A 21,865-nucleotide genomic window follows, 5' to 3' on the forward strand; every position below is an offset into this window, starting at 1 on the left:
CATCGTCCATGTACAGGGAGGCTTTGACCTGAGTGCCTCCACTGCCTAGGATCATCACTCCTCTTATGCCCGGATCCTTCCTGATGGACACAGCAAAGGGTTCTATGCAACACACAAAATTCCTGACAATGGTATTGGAGTTATTAACATACATCATGTTGCACTCTGAGGTGTTTCAATACAATTATAATACAATTAGTATTCAATGCATACGTTCATTTTGAGCTGTACAGCCCGAGGGGCTCTCAACAGTTCCCAGCCCCTCGGTGCACTGTGGCAGAAAGGTCTTAGACAACGACTTTTCCCTATTGTGCCTTTGCGGTGGCTGCCCCAAGCTTTAGTGCGTCTCTCAGCACGTAGTCCTGGACCTTGGAATGTGCCAGTCTGCAACACTCGGTTGGGGACAACTCTTTGTGCTGGAAGACTAACAAGTTTTGGGCAGACCAAAGAGCGTCTTTCACCCAGTTGATGATCCTCCAGCTGCAGTTGATGTTTGTCTCGGTGTGTGTCCCTGAGAACAGCCCATAGAGCACAGAGTCCTGTGTCACAGAACTGCTGGGATGAACCTCGACAGAAACCACTGCATCTCTCTCCAGACCTTCTTTGCAAAGGCACAATCCACAAGGAGGTGAACAACAGTCTCGTCCCCACCACAGCTGCCTCGAGGGCAACATGCAGAGGGGGTGAGACTCCTGGCGTGTTGGAAGGATCTGACGGGGAGGGCTTTTCTCACCACCATTAGGCTTTGACCTGAGTGCCTCCACTGCCTGGGATTGTCACTCCTCTTATGCCCGGATCCTTCCTGATGGACTCAGCAAAGGGTTCTCTGCAACACACAAACTGGACAGGGGAGAGAGGGCAGCCCTGCCTGACTCCAGATTTAATAGGAAAGCTATCTGATTCCCACCCATTGATTGAGACTGCGCTAATGATGTTAGTGTAGAGCAGTTGGATCTAATTGCGAATTCCCTCCCCAAACCCTATTTTGGAGAGCACATCCACCATGTAGGTGTGTGATATTCTGTCAAAGGCCTTCTCCTGATCCAGGCTGATGAGGCAGGTGTCCACACCCCTGTCCTGTACATAGGCAATTGTATCTCTGAGCAGCGCGAGGCTGTCAGAGATCTTCCTGCCCGGCACAGTGCAGGTCTGGTCAGGGTGAATCACCAATTCCAGAGCGGACTTGACCCAATTGGTGAAGACCTTGGACAGAATCTTATAGTCCACATTCAATTTCTAATTTCCTCCCTTTCCCCCTTATGCTTGTAGATGAGGGTGATGATGCCTTTCCTCATGGATTCTGACATACTGCCGGCCAGGAGCATACTCTCGTACACTTCTAGCAGGTCCGGGCCGATCCAGTCCCACAGAGCCGAATACAACTCCGTCGGCAAACCATCGCTTCCGGGAGATTTACTCTTCTCGAAGGACTCAAGGGCCATAGCCAGTTCATCAGGACTTAGCAGTTTGTCCAGGCTCTCCCGTGTACTGTCGTCTAAGCCCTCCATGATAGAGGACAGGAAAGACTGGGAGGCCGTGCTGTCTGTGGGCTTCACGTCATACAATCCGGCATAAAAGGATTTGCTGATCCACAAAATGTCGGGCTGCGATGACTTTACTGAGCCATCTTCTTCCTTCAGGCTGCTGATCACAGAGCTCTCTCTGTGTACCTTTTGGAAGAAGAAATGTGAGCACGTCTCATCCTGCTCCACGGAGCGGACTCTGGAACGGAAGATGATCTTGGAGGCCTCCGAGGCAAAGAGCGAGGCTTGCTGGCTCTTCACCTCTTGGAGTTCCTCCTTGATTTCGACCCCCATCGATGTTTTTCTGGAGTCGGGACATTTCCCTCTGTTCCTTTCTAGCTTTCTGGGCGCCTTTGAAGATGAAAAACCTCTTGATGTTTCCCTTGATCACTTCCCACCAGTGTGTCAGGGACTCAAAAAGTTTCATGGTTCTCCAACCTTTGTAATCCCTCTGGAGCTCCTCAATGTTCTCTGGGGTCAGTTGTTGCACGTTTAGCTTCCATGCCCCCTTGCCACCCTCTGGTCTTCCTCTAAGTGACAGTCAGCCAGTAGGAGGCAGTGGTCAGAGAAGAACACAGGCTTGACGTCGGTGGATCTGACTGCGAACGCCCGGGACACAAACAGGAAGTCTATCCCGGAACAGATGGACCGGTCTGGCCGCGACCAGGTGTAACTACGCTGTGCTCTATCTGCAGGGTTGCTGAAGACGTCGCGCAGCTTGGCATCCTTAACTGTTTCCATCCGGGATCTGGACGTAGCGTCCAATCTGCTGTCAGCCCTGCCGGATCGTCCAGCCGCATCAATGATGCGGTTGAAGTCACCGCCCAGAATGACCGGCCTGGAGGTCACCAGCAGCAGTGGGAGCTGCTGAAAAACCTCCAGCCGCTTGCCCTTTTGTGCCGGGATGTACAGGTTAATTACCCGGAGTGGAACATTCTTGTACATTACGTCTGTTACGAGGAGGCGCCCGCCCACAACCTCCTTAACCTCGGAGACAGTGAAGTTGCCTCCCCGCAGCAGAATACCCAGGCTGGAGGAACAAGAGTCGTTTCCTCCCTACCAGATCGATGGCCTGTGGGACCACAATCGTGACCATTGCCTGTAGGAGCTGAGGTGTGGTATCGCACACTCCTGCAGAAACAACAGGTCAGCTTTGACCTTGGCAAGGTAGTCCAAGGTCGCAACACATCACGTATTAGATTTCATGCTACGCACATAAAATTCCTGACAATGTTATTTGACCCCGATTTACAAAACTTTAAGCCCCTGTCAGTTTTTGCTGTGAGCATAGGCTACCTAACTTGTAAAGTGCCTATTTAAGCTGGACTTCCTGCACCATTTTATCCACTTTTTTCAATTGAATTTTCATGCTGCCTAATAATGAGGTCATAGCAAGATGAAAATTTTGCCCATGCAAAAATGCAGGATCTCTATGGAAGTGAGTTAGCTTCCTGTGCTTCTGTTCAATTGAAATGTTGGGTCTAGGATGTTCTAAGGAACCAATACCAGCTAACATATTAAAATGCTAGGACGAACATGTGTGAGCACGCCCTCAGTCTTCTCTGCTGGGTTTCCAGTTCTACTCTAAAGAGGCAGTACATAGCTATCATATGGATGAAGCAGCACCAGGAAGTAGGAGTTTCAACCACTGCTGAGAAAATTCACATAAAACAGCTGACAGGAAATTACTTCAGAGAATACTGAGGTCATTGTGGTATTTCTTGTGCAGTTTGATAGTGGAGGTGTTGAAAGAAATGCAAAAAAAGTGATTTTAGCGTGGGAGAGGGTGGAATATTGCTGCTCCTTCGTAGAAATGCTCATTTATTTTCCGTTGTGTGATGACTAGTCATGGTCATATTATTTTGGGTTTACATATTTACTGATGAACCATATCCGGTTGCTTTAAATGTTGGATTTTGTCATTGTTTTTACAAGTATCTGCATGTTTTCTGTTAATACTGTCTGTGGTACGGTGGGTATTGCTGGTCGACTCAGCCTCCTTGACATCAGACTAAAGCTATTTCCTGGGTCATCTTTAGATAATAAAGAGAGTGATATCACTAAATCTGTCAGTACGTGCTTTCCTTTGTTAAGGAAAACTCTGGTTTAAGGTACGCCTTCTGCAGATGCCTGCATTTTGTCCCTGAGGAACAGCTAATTTGCTGATTGATGCCTTTGTCCGCTAACTAATAAATGGTCTTGTCAATTCAAAGGCAAGAGAAAGTAAAAGATGAGTTTGTCAATTCAGTCCGTGTAGACCACATCAATTAACAGGCAGTTAAAAGACAGGGCAGAATTTTCCCAGAATTGCACTAAGTGCAGGAGCGGGTGGGTAAAATGGGGTCCTACATGCTGATGAAGATGGTGGGTTTTCACGTCATATCGTCCTGAGCCCGCCTCATTATTCATTCACTCCCGTGCAACATGCCGTTTCCATGGTGTGCGGGCTCTCATTCGCCTGCCCGCCATCACCCTGCTGTTGCGTCATGCTTGCCGCCATCTTTAAAAGGCAGCCGCCAGCAAAGCGCTCATCGCCACCTGCTCACCACTGCTGCCCAGGAGAGATGACCAGCAAAGGAAAAAGACTGCAGCCTCCCGCTTCAACAATGGGTCCCTCAAGCGACTGCTGGATGCCGTGGAGGCCCATCGGGATGTGCTCTACCCCCAATCCTGCTGCAGGATGGGCAGCAATGTCACCAACCCGGCTTGGGAGGCAGTGGTCAGCGTGAACGCCCTGCAGAGGAGGACAGCCACCCAGTGCTGCAAAAGGATGAATGATCTCCTCCGTTCCACCAGGGTAAGTCACTCTTTTCATCACTTCCAACTCACACACCCACAAACCCATCACACACCCACAGGGCCCTCCCTCACTGCCAGTGCAAGGGACATCACCATTCACTCTCTCGCATTCACCTTCATTATGCTCATTCCGTCTGTGGGACCACTCACCACCCACACAGGCCAGGCATACTTATCAGGCAGGCATCCTGATACACTCTCCCCATCTCTCTCCATGCAGGACAAGATGGCACACAACAGGAGGAAAAGGTCGCAGACAGGTAGAGGGATGCCGGAGATCAAAGTTCTGACATAATTCGAAAACAGAGCCACTCAGCTGGCTGACGGTGACCAGAACCAGTCCTGGGCTGACGGTGAGGTTGGCACTGCTCTAGCAAGTGAGGATCCAGCAGTGCAATGTCCATCAGACAGCTATGCCATGAGTGATGTGTCCTGTCTCACAGACCAGTGCCATGCACTAATTATCTCTCCTTGCTTTCGCAGGCACATCTGCCAAACAGCTGACATATTCCATGACCCAGGGCCTCCAATCAAGCTCCGAAGAACCCTCTGAACAGGAATCTGAAGGCACCCTCCCTGATCACAGTGCTCATCCACACTCTCCACCAGCGCAGGGATGCACACCTCGGTGGGACCTAGCTTTAGCGTAGCCTCAGGATCACAACCTAGTGAGCACATTGCACTTTCTGATCCATAGCAGACAGAGGCAGGGACTTCTCAGGCCCCCGGCACTCAAAGGACTGCTGGAGGCCAGAACGTTGCTGAGTCCGAGTCAGATGACGAGCCTCTGGACTCAGTCACGTCACAGTTGCTGGAGCTGAAAAGGCAAGCTTGGGAACATCAGGAAGGGATGTCCGCTGCAGTCTTTAGATTGCAAAGCATGACGGAGGAGTCCGTCCATCTTCAAGCTGAGGTGATAGTGCCGGCATTGCAATGCACCGAGGTCAACACTGGCAGGATAGGGCCGCCATGGAGACCTTGGTCCAGGACGTCACTCCTGCACTGCTGTGAGGGCTGAACTCCATCGTTGATGCCATAGTTGGCCTCCAATAGTGTGTATGCGAGAAGGATGCTGGGCAATTCGATCTCATTCGAGCTACCCCTTCTGCTCCCGGAGTCAGCGAGGGGCCCTCAGGCACCCATAGGGAGGGGGATCAGCAGGTGAACGCTCTGGGGCCATCCACTCAGGTGACGCTGGGAGTGACCGGCCCATCCAAATCACCATCTTTGTATGACCTCCACAGCTCCAGTTTCACAGGCCGAGAAGAGTTCCACTGCCACACAGCAGGACCCCGAAAGCAGGCCGGGGCCCTCCAAGTCTCAGGCCTCCAAAGGACGCCCACCAAAGTCATCACAGACAGGGTGTTACAGTCAGCTGGCTTCCTCCACCTCTGCTGTGGATGTCCGGGGAGCACCAAGACATAACAGCAGGGTTAAGAAAGTTAGGTAAATGTAGCTGCACAGCCTGGCCACTTATGTTGATCACTTGTACATGCTGTTCAGTATTGTCAATAAACTCCTAAGAATGTCACCCTACCTGTGGCTCCTTGTTCTGAGGAGCAGTGTTCTTGTCACTCAGATGTGAAATCTTTCTGCACAAGATTAAAGGCAGGTGTCTCAGTCCAGGGCCTCTTTCCTGTGCTCTATGCAGCCTTCAGACCAAAGTGATGGTCCAGCCTCACACCTCCTGGAAACATTACTGATGCCTGCACCTCGGTCGTGCTGGTCATTGCTGCCATAATGTAGTGGGCAGGCGCCACAGAGTTCTCTCATTCTCTCTGTGTGCTCTCAGCACCTTTTAAGATGGGGCTGGCCCCCATCACACCAGCATCTGCAACCAGTGATGCTGTGCACCAGCTCCTGAAGGTCTGAGGTGCTGAAGGTGGACACAACATCAGATGCGTCTAAAGTTTCATGGCTGAGTCTCTGGGATGGCCTTGATCATGGAGTGCAAGCGAGCTGCCCTCGGCCAGACAGCAGTCAGACATTTTCAGAGGCTGTGTGAAGATCCATGGAGTGTTCTCACTGCACATTGTCATCATCCTCCTGCAATCGAGCGACTATTGGGGCCTCCATCCCCAGTCTGTCTTATGGCAGCACCAATACCCTTTGTGACAGGAGCATTCTCTCAGAGGTATTGGTGCTGCCATAAGCCAGACTGGAGTCAAACGTTCACAACTGCGATGTGAGGATCTATAGGGACACCTCGCTGCATGTCATCATCATCCTCCACAAATCTGGCAGCTATGAGGGCTTCCTGAGTGAACCTCATCTAACCAGTGCGAGAGCCTCACCCCCCTAACCATCACCACTGAGGGCCCCTTGCCCTCAGTTTATGCAGGTGTTCATAATGCGTGGCCACTTCCCTCGCTTATCCCGACCCCCACCTCGATTGCATGTGCATGGGATGCAGTGCCAGGGCAGCACTTGACTACTCCACCACCGACAAAGGTCGCCTCCAAGGCTGGCCAGCACTTGACCCTGGACATCCCCCTGCCTCCCTCAGCAGTCACCTCAAAGGGGGCTACCAAAAATCATTTTAAATTTTAGAGTATAAAAACATTAGCATTATACTGGCTACATTTAATAATAATGTCAATTTCTGCAAAATGTGGCAAATTTCACACTCAGGCCCACTCCAGTGACATGAGCACATAGCCTAGGCTGGCATTGCTTTACACCACTAAGGGAGCACTCCACAATTGCCGGTGCCTTTCAGATGAGATGCTATAGTGAAGCTCTGTTTCCCCTCACAGGTGGATGCAAAAGTAACATGGTACTTTTTGGAAAAGTACAGGAGAGTTCTCTTGGTGTTCTGGTGTTAGAAATTTGATGCAATATGTGCCGTATAACAGCACATTGGATTGACATTAGATTAGGGGGGGACAAATCCCTCTTACAGCATTCACTGCCTTAACAGCTTCTCATTTTAATCCCAAACTCTTGTGAATATTCCATTCCCAATGCCAAGCATTCTTGTGTTCTTCAGATGGAAAATGATGGCATTGGTCCATAACTAAAGCTAATCACAACAAAAATGTTGTCATGGGGAATCTATAGGGACGTAGTTAGGGGAATAGACACAGTTCTCTGCAGCCGAGAGTGAGAGTCCAGAAGGCTGTGTTGCCTGCCTGGTGCCAGGGTTTGGGACACCTGCTTGGGGCTGGAGAGGAACTTGCAGGGGGAGGGATTACTACCTGAGCCACGAGCAAATTGGCATAGGGTAAATAAGATGAGAGAGTTAAATACATGGCTCAAAGACTGGTGTGGGAGAAATGTGTTTCACTTCATGGGGCACTGGCAGCAGTACTGGGGAAAGTGGGACGGTCTTCACCTGACCCGTGCAGGGACCGGTGTTCTGGCGACTCGTATAACTAGGGCTGCAGAGAGGGTTTTAAACTAAAAGGGAGAGGTGTGGGGGACGGATCAAGTGATGGGAGACGTAGTAAATTAAAGGGAAAGGACAAGTCAATTGAACAAGATAGTAATTTAGATAATAATGACCAGAGTGTAGCAAGAAGAGACGGAATGTACAAACTTAAGAGTGCACCAGCTGATAAGTTCAGAGTTTGCAAAAGTGGTAGAAAGACAAAGTTAAAGGCTCAGTATCTGAATCCACACAGCAATTGTAATAAAACTGATGAATTGACATCTCAAATAGAAATAAATATGTTTGACCTGATTCCATTACAGAGACATGCCTGCAAGGTTACCAAGGCTGGGACCTAAGTATTCAAGGGCACTCAACATTTCGGAAGGACAGGAAGCTAGGAAAAGGGAGTGATGTAACTCTGTTAATTAAAGATAATAGTGCAATAGTGGGAGATGACCTTAGTCCTAAAGATGTAGAATCAGTTTGGGTAGAGATAAGAAATAGCAACGGTGAGAAGTCATGTTTTGGAGTAGTTTATAGATCCCCAACAGTACCAATATTATAGGATGGAGTATACAGGAAGAAATAATGGGGTTTGTAAGAAAGATACTGCAGTAATCACAGGTAATTTTAATCTAAATATAGATTGGATGAATCAGATTGGCAAAAGTAGCCCAGAAGATGAGCTCATAGAGTGTTTTCAGGACAATTTCTTAAAGCAGCATGCTCTAGAGCCACCCAGAGATCAGGCTATTGTAAACCTGGTTATGTGCAGCGAGACAAGGTTAATTAGTGATCTCATAGTGAAGGAGCATCTAGGTAGCAGTCTTCATGATTAAATTTTGCATTTGGTTTGAGGGAGAGAAGACTAGTGTTTTAAATTTAAATAAAACTAATTACAAGGGTATGAAAGCAGAGCTTGCTAAAGTTGAATGGGAAATTAGGTTAAAGGGTATGATAGTAGAGACGTAGTGGCAGCCATTTAAGGAGATATTCCATAACACTCAGAAAAGGTACATTCCAGTGAGAAAGAAAGACTCTAGGAGAAGGATGTGCTAGCCTTGGCGAAAACTAAGGAAGTTAAAGGTTGTATCTTAGTAAAAGAAAAAGCATACAATTCTGCAAAGATTAGTGGTAGATCACAAGATTTAACAGAATTTAAAAACCAGCAAGGAATGACTAAAAAAAACGAGGGAGAAATTAGAATTTGAGAGAAAGCTAGCTAGAAATATAAAAAGGGACAGTAAGAGTTTCTACAAGTATTTTAAACAAGAGTAAGTAACGTCAGTGTTGGTCCTCTAGAGATTGAGAATGGGGAATTAGTAATGGGAAATGAGGAAGTGGTGGATGCTTGAACAGATATTTTGTGTCTGCCTTCACTGTGGAATACGCAAATAATATCCAGAAATAATTGTAAATCAGGAGTGAAAGGGAGGGAGGAATTTAAAACGATTACAATCACCAGGTGATCTTAATGAAATATATAAGATCCTGAAAGGACTTGACAGGATGGATGCTGAGAGAATTATGGGAGAGACTAGAGCTTGTAATGGGCTTGGTACTTCTGAATCAGTTTTCTCTTGGTCGACATTTCAAGTTGCTACCAGTAAACTGTAGGAATGCTAATGCTGTATTTTTCACTTACGCTAGATCAGTAAATCCACCGGCTGTAGATGTGGCATCCTAATTAAAGGGAAGTTAAAATTCTAAAATTACTTACATGATTTAGTGAATTCTCAAGTCCAGATCACATCCCAAACTTCTGCAGACTGTGCTCTTGCATTGGTACCAGCAGGAAACATGCAGTTTCCTCTTGAATATTTTCCTCTAACATCATAAATTCATCATATAGGAAACAGCAAACATTAAGTCAGTGGTAGAGCTCCAACCTCTGAATCAGAAGCCAGTGGGTTCAGGCCCACTCCAGTGACATGTACACATAACATGGGCTGGCATTGATTTACATCGTTAAGGGAGTGGTCCACAATTGCCGGTGCCTTTCAGATGAGATGCTACATTGAAGCTCTGTTTCCCCTCACAAGTGGATGCAAAAGTAACATGGTACTTTGGGAACAGTGCAGGAGAGTTCTCTTGGTAGACTTATATTAGAAATTTGTAATGTGCATAGAATATATACTTGTCATGGTTATATGGTTTTGCTGTATAACTAATGTGCTATGTAACATCTTGAACTCTGAGTAAACTCAATATACTGATGTCATGACAACGGATCACAGTCCTGAATAACTTATGGACATATTGAACTTTTTAAGCAAGACGTGTTTTTTGTTTTAAAAGATGTACAAGCAAAAGCTGGCTGCAAATGTAAAGTAACCACTTGCTGGAAAATTCCCATGTGGATTACACTTGACTGACGAGTCCAGAGAATATGGAATGTTGCACCTACAAAGGTGTCAACGCCTACTTGAGACAGAAACACGAAATACGAAAGATTGAACATTAATCTCCTGAGGTTGCGGAGGTAATGGAGGCTGATTACCACATCTCAGTAGAAACCATCACCTGTTGAGTTACATGTCAGAATGTGAATATGATCCGAGTTGAAAAAAAGCAGATTCTGGGCAAAATACATGTTTGTTTTTTCCCTATTCCAGGAATACACAAGAAAATAGGTTAAAAAATCAGCTGCAAACCTGATCTGTGTGTTCTAGTTCTGGTATGCTAGTATGTGCTGCGAGGGTCACAGCACATCAACCAGTCATCCCTGCGGCTTGCAGGTAAAAGTCAGTCTCTCTCTGGCTGGAGGCTAGTCAGCAAAGCCATAGTCAAAAAGGAAACAGAACAACTCCTTCAGTTAACCTGCAGAACCAAGTGTCTCCAAACCAACTGCTCAACTCCTGAAGTCAGCTACGGGAATCACCCAACTTAATGGCCACAACGTTTCAGCATCTACTCCTCACAGACAAACCAATGACTGATTCATATTTCTTTTTAACTTCTGTTTTTGGACTCAACTTCCCATTTCTGATCTGAGAGTGTGTTGCGTTTTATTATTTTTTCTCGGGTTTTTAATAACTAATAAACTTACTCCTTCTTTGATTCGAGAAAGCCTGGTTAAATTGCCTCCTTCTAAAACATAAATACATTTGGAATGGAATTAACCGAGGGGATTGAATTAAGAAGGGGAGCCAGCATATTCCTCCTCACCCAGAAGTATAACAAACTGGGAGAGCTGCACCTGGGAACCGGTCATAACACTCACCATATCGGTTGTAGTCTATCCTGTGTTTCAAAGATTAAAAAGATAATACAGCATTTATCTGTTAACTCACACTACAAAAAAACCCCCACAGATTTCCTCATCATTTATATCTACATTGTTTACTGGACGTTACTGTCTGCAACTTACAGCACTTGCAGGGACTGCCTTCAAAAGTAATTCAATGGCTGTGACGAGCATTGGGCATCCCGAGGAGATGAAAGTTTCTATTTAAATAGAAATAGAAACTAAATTACATTAAAATGAAGAAAATTTCACAATTGGAAATTGTCATCAGAGAATCATAATGTCACAGCAACAAAACAAACCATTCCTCCAATTAAGACTGTCTGAATCACCTACATTTTTTCTGTATTGGAATATGGAATATCATTGATTGGAATTAGACCTCTTTCCAGTTCAGGCACCCAGTTTCAAGAACTCTTAGGTCAGGTATAGCAGAATAAAGGTCCAGTTAATCTGCTCCAACAACATAATTAAAACCTAACTTCGGAGAGAACCCACCTCCACATCAGTATGATATTTTTCTTGTTTCTCACTAAGCCAATTGATTCTGAATTAAAAGCAAAATACTGCAGATGCTGGAAATCTGAAAAAAAAACCCAAAAATAGCTGGAAAAACTCAGCAGGTCTGACAGCAGCATCTGCAGACAGGAACACAGTTAACGTTTTGAGTCCGTATGATTCTGAATTAAGCACATTATGTTGATACCATTTACAAGATGCACTGTAGCAACTTGCCAAGGCACCTCTGACTTCCAAACCCATGACCTCTAGCACCTAGAAGGGCAGATGCATGGGAACACCAGCACTTGCAGGTTTCCCTCCAAGTCTATCATCCTGATTTGGAACTATATCGTTGTTCCTTCATTGTCGCTGGGGTCATGGGGCGTCCTGGAATTCCCTCTCTAGCAGCAGCATGGGCATACCGACACAACATTGATTATAGTGATTCAAAAAGGTAGCTCAGCATCAGTCTCTCAAGGGCAATTAGGGATGGGCAATAATTGCCAATGATGCTCACGTCTGCAAACTAATTTTTTAAAAAAGTTTTGAACTAAAGACACGAACTCATTTCACATTGGATTTTCCCAGCCAGCAAACTTTCATCTCTTCAGTCTAGGCTAGATTTACGTTTAGGCCACATATAGAAAAGCCAATCTTTAATTACTGCAGCCCCAATTTCCCCTGAGCCAATTCATGTAATCCTACTCTGATCCTCTATCTCATTATATTCTAATCCACCCAATTATACATTTTTTCCTCCTACCTTTTTTTTCATTCTCAAAGCCATTCACCCCTTCCTTGACTGAAAGAACACTTAAAGGTATTCCACATCGGTGTTCTTCAGCCAGTTATTAAATTACACAATGGTGCTCCACCTTGCAATCTATTCTCCTTGCAATCTACCTCCCGTTCTCCAACCTCCCTTTGCTCATGTGCTGTCACCTTTCAAATTTGTGCCCATCTTTCCTGGAACTCCATATCTGAATCTCTCCAATCAGGTTTCCGCCCCTGCAAAATAAAAGTAATAAATGACATCCAATGTAACTATGAGAAAGGTAAACTATCCCTTATCATCCTTCTCGTCCTGTCTGCTGCCTTTGGCATGATTGACCACACCATCTTTCTCCAATGCCTCTCCAGTGTCATCTAATTGAATGGGACTACGCTCACCTGGTTTATTTATTTATCTGTCTAATCGTAAACAGGGTAATTCTTGGCGAAAACAGAAACAGAAATACCGGAAAAACTCAGCAGGTCTGGCAGCATCGGTGGAGAAGAGCACAGTTGGCGTTTCCAGTCCTCATATATCCCTTCAACAGAACTAAGTAAAAATAGGAAAGGAGTGAAATATAAGCTTGGAAGGGGGTGGGGGGGGTTGCCTCCGTCGCATCTGTTCTGATGATGCTACATTCAAAAACAGTTCCTCTGACATGTCCTCCTTCTTCCTTAACCGAGGTTTTCCACCCACGGTAGTTGACAGGGCCCTCAACCGTGTCCGGCCCATCTCCCGCGCATCCGCCCTCACGCCTTCTCCTCTCTCCCAGAAACATGATAGGGTCCCCCTTGTCCTCACTTATCACCCCACCAACCTCTGCATTCAAAGGATCATCCTCCGCCATTTCCGCCAAATCCAGCATGATGCCACCACCAAACACATCTTCCCTTCAGCCCCCCCCACCCCCCCCCCACCCCGGCGGCATTCCATAGGGATCGTTCCCTCCGTGACACCCTGGTCCACTCCTCCATCACTCCCTACTCCTCAACCCCCTCCCACGGCACCTCCCTATGCAAACGCAGAAGATGCAACACCTGCCCCTTTACTTCCTATCTCCTCACCATCCAAGGGCCCAAACACTCCTTTCAAGTGAAGCTGCACTTCACTTGCACTTCCCTCAACTTAGCCCACTGTATTTGTTGCTCCCAATGCGGTTTCCTCTACATTGTAGAGACCAAACGCAGACTGGGTGACCGCTTTGCAGAACACCTTCAGTCTGTCCGCAAGCATTACCCAGACCTCCCTGTCGCTTGCCATTTCAACAATCCACCCTGCTCTCATGCCCACATGTCTGTCCTTGGCTTGCTGCATTGTTCCAGTGACATGCAACGCAAACTGGAGGAACAGCACCTCATCTTCCGACTAGGCACCTCACAGCCTTTCGGACTGAATATTGAGTTCAACAAGTTTAGATCTTGAACTCCCTCCTCCATCCCCACCCCCTTTCCGTTTCTTCCCCCTCCTTTTTGTTTTTTCCAATAATTTATATAGATTTTTCTTTTCTCACCTATTTCCATTATTTTTAAATGTATTTCCACCCATCGTTTATCTATACCTTTTATGCCCTTTTAGTCTTATTTCACCCCACCCCCACTAGAGCTTTCTGTACCTTGCTTGTCCTGCTCTCCACTCTTAATTAGCACATTCCTTTAGATAATATCACCACCTTTAACACCTCTTTGTTCTTTTGTCTGTGACATCTTTTGGTTATCTGCTCCTATCACTGGCTGCTTGTCCCAACAACACCCCCCCTTTCTCCCCCACTCCCTTAAACCAGCTTATATTTCACCCCTTTCCTATTTTTACTTAGTTCTGTTGAAGGATCATATGAGGACTAAAAATGTCAACTGTGCTCTTCTCCGCTGAATTTTTCCAGGTATTTCTGTTTCTGTTTTTGTTTTGGATTTCCAGCATCCGCAGTTTTTTGTTTTTATCTCTGAGGGTAATTCTTGGAATGGCTTCTCTTCCTGTTCCCGCACCATTACCTCTGGTTTTCTGTGGCCTTATCTATCCGTGGCCTCCTTCTATTTCTCATCTATATGCCACCCCTTGGTGCACCCCTTGTGCATCCAAATGCACAACATTTATTTTCACATATGCACTGATGACATCCAGCTCTATCTCATCACCACCTCTCTCGACATCTCCACTGTTGCTAAATTATCAGACTGCTTATTTGACATCCAGTTCTGGAAGAACAGAAATTTCCTCCGATTAAACACAGGGAAGACTGAAACCATTGTTTTCAGTCTCTGCTCCAAACTCTGTTTCTCAGCCACTGACTCCATCCCTGTCCCGGGCAACTGCTGAAACTAAACCAGACCGTTCACAATCTTAGTAACATATTTGACCCGAGATGGGACTCCGACCATATATTTGCCCATCACTAAGATTGCATATTTCATATGGAGCAGAAGTATTCAGCTCTTCGAGCCTTCTCTGCCATTCAATAATGTCATGACTGATCTATGTGTCTTTCAAGTTCTACATTCCCATTGACCCCCAATAACCTCTCATTTCTTTGCCGAACAAGAACCTATCTATCTCCGCCTTAAAAATATACAGTGACCCTACTTCTGCTGCCTTCTGAGGCAGAGAGTTCCAAAGTTGCACAAAAATCTCTGTCCTACAAGGGCGACCCTAATTTTAAAACAGTGCCCCCTAGTTCTGGACTCACCCACAAGAGGAAACATCCTTTCCATGTCCACCTTGTCAAGACTGTTCAGAATCTTATATACTTCAATCAAGTCACCCCTCACTCTTCTAAACTCCAGGGGAAACAAGCCCAGCCTGTCTAACCTATCCTCATAAGACATATCCTCATAAGCTCATTCCAGGTATCAATCTACTCAACCTCCCCTGAACCGCCTCCAACATATACACATCCTTCCTTAAATAAGGAGACCAAACTACACACAGAATTTGAGATGTGGTCTCAGCAATGCCCTGTATAACTGAAGCATAATGTCCTTACTTTATGTTCAATTCCTTTCATAATAAAGGATAACATTCTATTAGACTTCTTGATTACATAGTAACTTTTGTACACCTAGATTCCTCTGCATCCCTTTCCACCTTTGTAATTGCCCAACTTTACCCACCTCAGCTCATCTGCTGCGGAAATGCTCATTCCTGCCTTTCTTACCTCTAGATTTGACTATTCTAATGGACTCCTCAATAATCTCTGATGTCCCACTCTCTGTGAGCTTGAGGTCACCCAAAACTCTGCTGCTTGTGTCCTAACTTGCACCAAGCCTCGTTCAACAATCACTCCTGTGATCACATGACATCCGCCAGCCCCACAAACCTCCAATTTTGACCTTTTGTACATCCCAATTTTAATCGATCCAACTGTGCCTTCAGTTACCTAGGCCCTAAACTCCGGAATTCTCTCCCTATACCATTCTTCTTCTGCACCCCGCTCTCCTCCTTTAAGACTCTTCTTAAACCAATCTCTTTGGTCAAGCTTTTTGTCATCTGATCTAATAGTTCCTTATGTGGCTCTGTGTCATATTTTTTGATAACACGTTTTATTATGTTAAAGGTGCTTTATTAATGAACGTTGTTGTTGCTCTGAAGTGACTCAAACTACTTTTTCATCCTTCCAAGTAGGGAAAAACCTGTTCTCTCATCTCCATCAACAGTCAACATTTGGAACTTGAAAAATGAGGAAAATGCAAATGCAATTTAAGATCAACCAATTGGAAAGATCGAGAAATGTGATCAAAGGCTTACTTCCCTTACGACAGCTCTCAGTGATGAGAAATGGAGTTTGAGATGTTTGACATGGTTACTGATGGATTTGAAGGCCTTCCCTTAGTGTAGAGGAGGAAGAACAGGCAGATGGTTATGTGTAGGAATCTAGTGTGTTGATATTTTGCCAATGAATTGTAGCAAAGTTCCTAAAATCCCATTTTGATGAAGCCACAAATTACAAATGGCAGATGAATATGAATCCAAATGCCCTGCAGCTCCCCCTTGTGGGACATTTAGACTTAGTGTTTAGACTTCTCCTGTCTGTTCCTATCCAATGTGCAAAAGGTCGTGTTGCACACAGTCCGCGTTAACATTGATTGTAATGGTTATATCTCTCGTTTTAAATGTAATGACTCCTTCCCGGCGGCACTGAATTGTTGGCAGTCGTGTTAATTACTCTCCAGTGTAATTTATTGTTGTGATTTCAAAACGTGATGAAATTCGTTTTGATCTCCACACAGTACAACACCTTAAAATGGTGGATTTTCCCTGCTTTGTGCTATAGATCGTTCTGTAAACCCACTCTCACAATAATGAGATATGCACGCCTACAGCATCCGGTAAAAATGCAAACCGTATCTGATCGCTATCGAAACATCACTCTTTAACCAAAGAAACGGCGCAGATGTCACTGTATAAAGCGTAAAAAGGTTCACAAAAATGGTGGGACTCTTGCCTTTAAAAGATACACAGGCGTGCCATGTGTCTGGAAGGTGATCGCCAGTGAGTAGGGTGCCCTACCTTACGGTGATCAGCGGCCCCAGCCATTGGTGCTGTGGGTTATTGTCATACAAGATAAAACGGATTAAAATGGTGGGATTCTGCATGTGTTTGTCCTATTCTGCCTCAAACTCTTCACAAAGGATCACCCTTGGTCGATATGGGTGGAGCTCTGCTGCCGCTTTGGCCCGATGGCACATGCATGAACTAGACCGAGCGAGTTGTCCTTTTCTTCTTTTTTTTGATAAACTGTCTGTCCTACGAAAAAGAAGTGTCAAACAGATTCTTAAAATGGTGGGTATTTCTCGCTTCTGCTCCTATCCCTTTAAAACCACGCAGTGCAACCACTCTGGTCAGTTTCACCAAGTCCATTGACGTCAGTGAAGAGCCACATGATCAGCCAGAAACCAACCAGATGGGAAAGAGTTTCTGCAATGTTCATTGCCTGCTCCTTATACCAAGATTATCCTCACTAAATTAAGCACAAGAATCGTGACGTTTCGCCTTTGTCTTTTTGGGAATATCGGCTCCGTCCTGTTTTGGTTTTAGGTTTTCTTTTCCTCTTTTGGAAACCATGGCTTTCTTTCCTATAACCCAGATCTAGAACCAGAGGACGAGGAAGCAGCTAGCGAGAGGGGATCTGTTCTTGGCTGCACGGAACGGCGCTTGTCTTTCCTCGCCCTCCTTGTCCCTTGTTGGTGGGGGGGTCGTCGATTGGGAGTGCTCGGGGTGGCTACTATGGATTTGAACAGCAGTAGCGGCGGTGATCACCTGCAGGGCTCCGAGGAGAGGTCCTGCCTCCTGCCCGAGTCCTCGGCTTCGGATCTCAACAAACTGGGAGCAGCACCTTGCAGGCGCGCAAATTACTGTACTAATGGCATGAGATACAAACTGCTGCAGGAGGGGGATATACAGGTGTGCGTGATCAGGCATCCCAGGACATTTCTCAGCAAGATCCTCACCTCCAAATTCTTGCGGAGATGGGAGCCTCACCATCTGACCCTGGCTGATAACAGCCTGGCTTCTGCCACGGTAAGTGTCGACATTATTATACTCTTCCTTCATCATGAAGGCTGCTCACAGAGCTAGCATACATTGAAATACATTGTGTTCAATTGCAGAATCAAAGGTGCCTGGTCATTCACGTTCTTAGTTAAGTAGGTAACCAGCACCAGTTATTTGACAAAAATCATTGCCGTGAACAGGAAATCAATGTCTTCATGATGACAATGTACTACAAAAGGAATTTTCATTGGTTATCCATGGCCTTAGTTGATTCAGATGTTTTAATCGTGATTATGGTGTTCCCGTTTCAAAAAATGATTATTTTCCTCTTTCAGATCTGGGTTTGAGTTTCAAATGTTTGTTTCTGACAGTGTATGAATATAAAATGGAGAACCGCCTGGATTTGAGACCATTACTGGTGTAGCTAAATGGCAGAGTGCAGTGTGTAGTCTGCTACTGTTGCATAGAATTGATCCTGAAAATGTCACCGATTGCACGTGATTAAATTTGCACCCCCCCCAAAAAAAAATAGCGAGGAGAGAAAGTAAATAGATTGAGCTGAGCATTCCGAAGTGAGCGTGAAAATGGTCAAATACAATACAATAGCGGCTAACAAACAAATCATTGTTACAGTATCGAATTAAATGTGACTTTTTTTTCTATTGACACGCTGCTGTGACTGGTTGATAGCAGTTCGCTCCAAAATAGTTACCCAACATTGAAAGGCAGGAGGCGATTCCGGTTGAGTGATGGACAACGAGTTGTTAAATTGGTGTGCAGAGAAACACTGCTCTTTTGAGGGGAGGCGGGAGAATGTTTGTCCTTGGTTGACGTATTTACTTGAGCCAGGTTTTGGGATTATGGAAAGCGGTCTTGGTGTTATTTCGAATAGACACATCCGGGCTTTCTCGTTCAGCCAAAAAACGACAGTGTTTTTGTGGCTCACTGGGCAAATTTTCTGGAGCTATCGTGCTGAAGCCGGTGCTCTCTTCTATCGAGCACAGCGCCTGTTTCTGGGGCTTGGTGCTGAAATGTATTATTTTCTGAGCACATATCTCTTTTGCATTTCGTAAAGCATTTTGATGGGGGAAATATACCACCGTGTTTCATTAAGCGCAATTACCTCGTTATCATGCTTGTGTGTGTGACTGACTGCTGATCCTCGGCATTTCAGCAGCCTGATGACCATTGTTCGGCTCTGAAGGCAGTCTCATTCATAGCCTATTTCGTTCTTTCCTTCACCTGGTCATGATTATTGGAAGCGACGGCGCCAGGATTCCTAATATCAGCAGGTCGTACGTGTTGGAGAATGAAAGAAAATAAACCTACAGGATTAGATTTATATAATTTCTAATGTCAGTCTTATTAATTCTCTCGCTACCAAAGTTTCAAGCGAACACACTAAGTAGGAGATGGCAGCTCAGCGGCCGCTGCCAATTACTGTGCAGGCTAAAGTTTGATGCATTCGTTTCCGATGTGCCCAAGGTACTCTTGACTGAAGTTAATGACGAGGGAGATTCTCGTTAAGATGCTTTCGGAAGCGAAGGCAGAGAGCAGTGTGCAATTAATACCCTGAAGTATATCCCAGTGGCTAATGTTACACCATTCAGTTCCTGCAGCTGCCTTTTTTTTGTATCGATCACATACCAGCCGCATTGCCGTAGCTTTCACAAATATTTCCAGATCTTCTCTGCCCAATACTTGCACACAAATAATTCTATATATATATTTGTTTTTTAAAAAAGGCTGAACAGGCCGAAGGGTAGGAAGTGAAGTGGTTTCCGTGTAACATTTACATGTCTCCATTTAATTCCGCTCACTCCATGTTGAACATTATTTCATTCAAGAAAAACGGTTGGATACCTCACCTTGATTATGAGGAAACATTTCAATTTTAAGCCACCCTTTACTAAATGTTTGGCATCAACTGAAACGGTACTTCATTATGGTTATGGTTCATTACATACAATTTACGTTAATCCGGCAACATTGAATCATTTTCGAGATCAAGGGCAACCATTTACTATTGAAAACTCCATTGATTGTTATGAAAAGTGCAATCTCAAATATCGATCAATGCTCACTGATCAAATATTTCACCTGTTAATTAAATAAAAACAAGAATTATACTGCCCAGAACTAAACGTCAGACTTCACTGCTGCTATAGAATTACTTCCACACTGCAGCAGACTCTTGTTACAATGTACTTCATATAATCAGAAAGACTGAAATTAGGTATCAAATCAGTTATTGCAGTAACTGCCGCGAATTTTTAAAGGCCGAACCTGAGAAATCAAATACAACTTTGTTGTAAATAGTATTCTTTTGTGGAATTCTCTGATCAGATTTAGGAGTGTGTGGCTGTGTGCTTCCATTTACTGTCAAATGGATATTACACGAATAGAAACAAACAGCAGCAAAACGAGCCCCTGTGGACACTGGCGAAGGGAGGTCAGCATTTAAGGACTGGATGTGCCCCAGTAATTGTTAGGTTCTCCACTCTGGTCTGGTTTGGTTTGCTTTGCTGGCCACTTGAACTGATCCCTGCTCCCAAGTACCCACCTTACTGGAGCGCCAGTCTTTAACCTAGGAGTTTAAAAAAATTTTTTAAATTTTAAAAAAATCTTTTATGCCCTCCCCACCCCCACTAGAGCAATACCGTGAGTGCCCTACTATCCATTATTAATTAGCACATTCGTTTAGATAATATCACCAACTTTAACACCTATGTGTTCTTTTGTACTATTGTTGTTGACATCTTTTGATCTGCTTCTATCACTGCTTGTTTGTCCCTACAACCACACCCCCCCTCCACTTCTCTCTCTCTCTCTCTCCGCCCCCCACACACACACCTTAAACCAGCTTATATTTCAACTCTTTCTTGGACTCGAACTCAAGTTCTGTCGAAGGGTCATGAGGACTTGAAACGTCAACTCTTTTCTTCTCCGCCGATGCTGCCAGACCTGCTGAGTTTTTCCAGGTAATTCTGTTTTTGTTTTTGTTTTTGTTTTGGATTTCCAGCATCCGCAGTTTTTTTGTTTTTTTGTTTTTAACCTAGGAGTGTCCATTGTGTCGTGGTGTTTACACTGAGGCCCGTTTGCAATTGGGAACGGTGATACGTCCAAGGGCCCAAACACTCCTTTCAAGTGAAGCAGCATTTCACTTGCATTTCCCCCAACTTAGTCTACTGCATTCGTTGCTCCCAATGTGGTCTCCTCTACATTGGAGAGACCAAACGTAAGCTGGGCGACCGCTTTGCAGAACACCTGCGGTCTGTCCGCAAGAATGACCCAAACCTCCCTGTCGCTTGCCATTTCAACACTCCACCCTGCTCTCTTGCCCACATGTCTGTCCTTGGCTTGCTGCATTGTTCCAGTGAAGCCCAACGCAAACTGGAGGAACAACACCTCATCTTCCGACTAGGGACTTTACAGCCTTCCGGACTGAATATTGAATTCAACAACTTTAGGTCGTAAGCTCCCTCCCCCATCCCCACCCCCTTTCTGTTTCCCCCTTACCTTTTTTTTCCAATAAATTATAAAGATTTTCCTTTTCCCACCTATTTCCATTATATAAATTAAAAAAAACCCACTAGAGCTATACCTTGAGTGCCCTACCATCCATTCTTAATTAGCACATTCGTTTAGATAATATCACCAACTTTAATTTTAACACCTATCTGTTCTATTGTACTATTGTCGTTGACATCTTTTGATGATCTGCTTCTATCACTGCTTGTTTGTCCCTACAACCACACCCCCCCCCCCACCTCTTTGTCTCTCTATCTCTCCGCCCCCCACACACACACCTTAAACCAGCTTATATTTCAACTCTTTCTTGGACTCGAACTCAAATTCTGTCGAAGGGTCATGAGGACTCGAAACGTCAACTCTTTTCTTCTCCGCCGATGCTGCCAGACCTGCTGAGTTTTTCCAGGCAATTCTGTTTTTGTTTTATATGTTTATGGAAACCTCATTGTAATGGTGCCTCAATTGATGTTTTATATACTAATTTTGTAAGGCAACTTGGTGATCTGGTGGGATTCACTTAAGATTGTTGCAGAGCTATTTTTTTCTCTAAGAAGTGGTAATAATGACTCAAACGTGACACACAGACCAGGTAAAGAGTTAGAGGCATGCATTCAAATAAATGTTTGAAATCTCAA

At 45.1% G+C, this 21,865-nt stretch overlaps 1 protein-coding gene across 2 annotated transcripts in view; it reads left to right on the top strand.

Moving 5' to 3' along the window:
* The first annotated feature begins 17,007 nt into the window (after nt 1-17,007).
* LOC121279799 (c-Maf inducing protein) overlaps nt 17,008-21,865 on the top strand; it is a 228,919-nt gene continuing 224,061 nt past the window's right edge. For both annotated transcript variants that reach the window (XM_041191162.1, XM_041191163.1), the window contains exon 1: nt 17,008-17,726. In XM_041191162.1, coding sequence (XP_041047096.1) covers nt 17,433-17,726 — 294 coding nt within the window. In that variant the 5' untranslated portion in view covers nt 17,008-17,432. The remainder of the gene's footprint in view (nt 17,727-21,865) is intronic.

The sequence above is a fragment of the Carcharodon carcharias genome, chromosome 7 (genome assembly GCF_017639515.1).
Source record: "Carcharodon carcharias isolate sCarCar2 chromosome 7, sCarCar2.pri, whole genome shotgun sequence".
In the NCBI taxonomy this organism is placed as follows: domain Eukaryota; kingdom Metazoa; phylum Chordata; class Chondrichthyes; order Lamniformes; family Lamnidae; genus Carcharodon; species Carcharodon carcharias.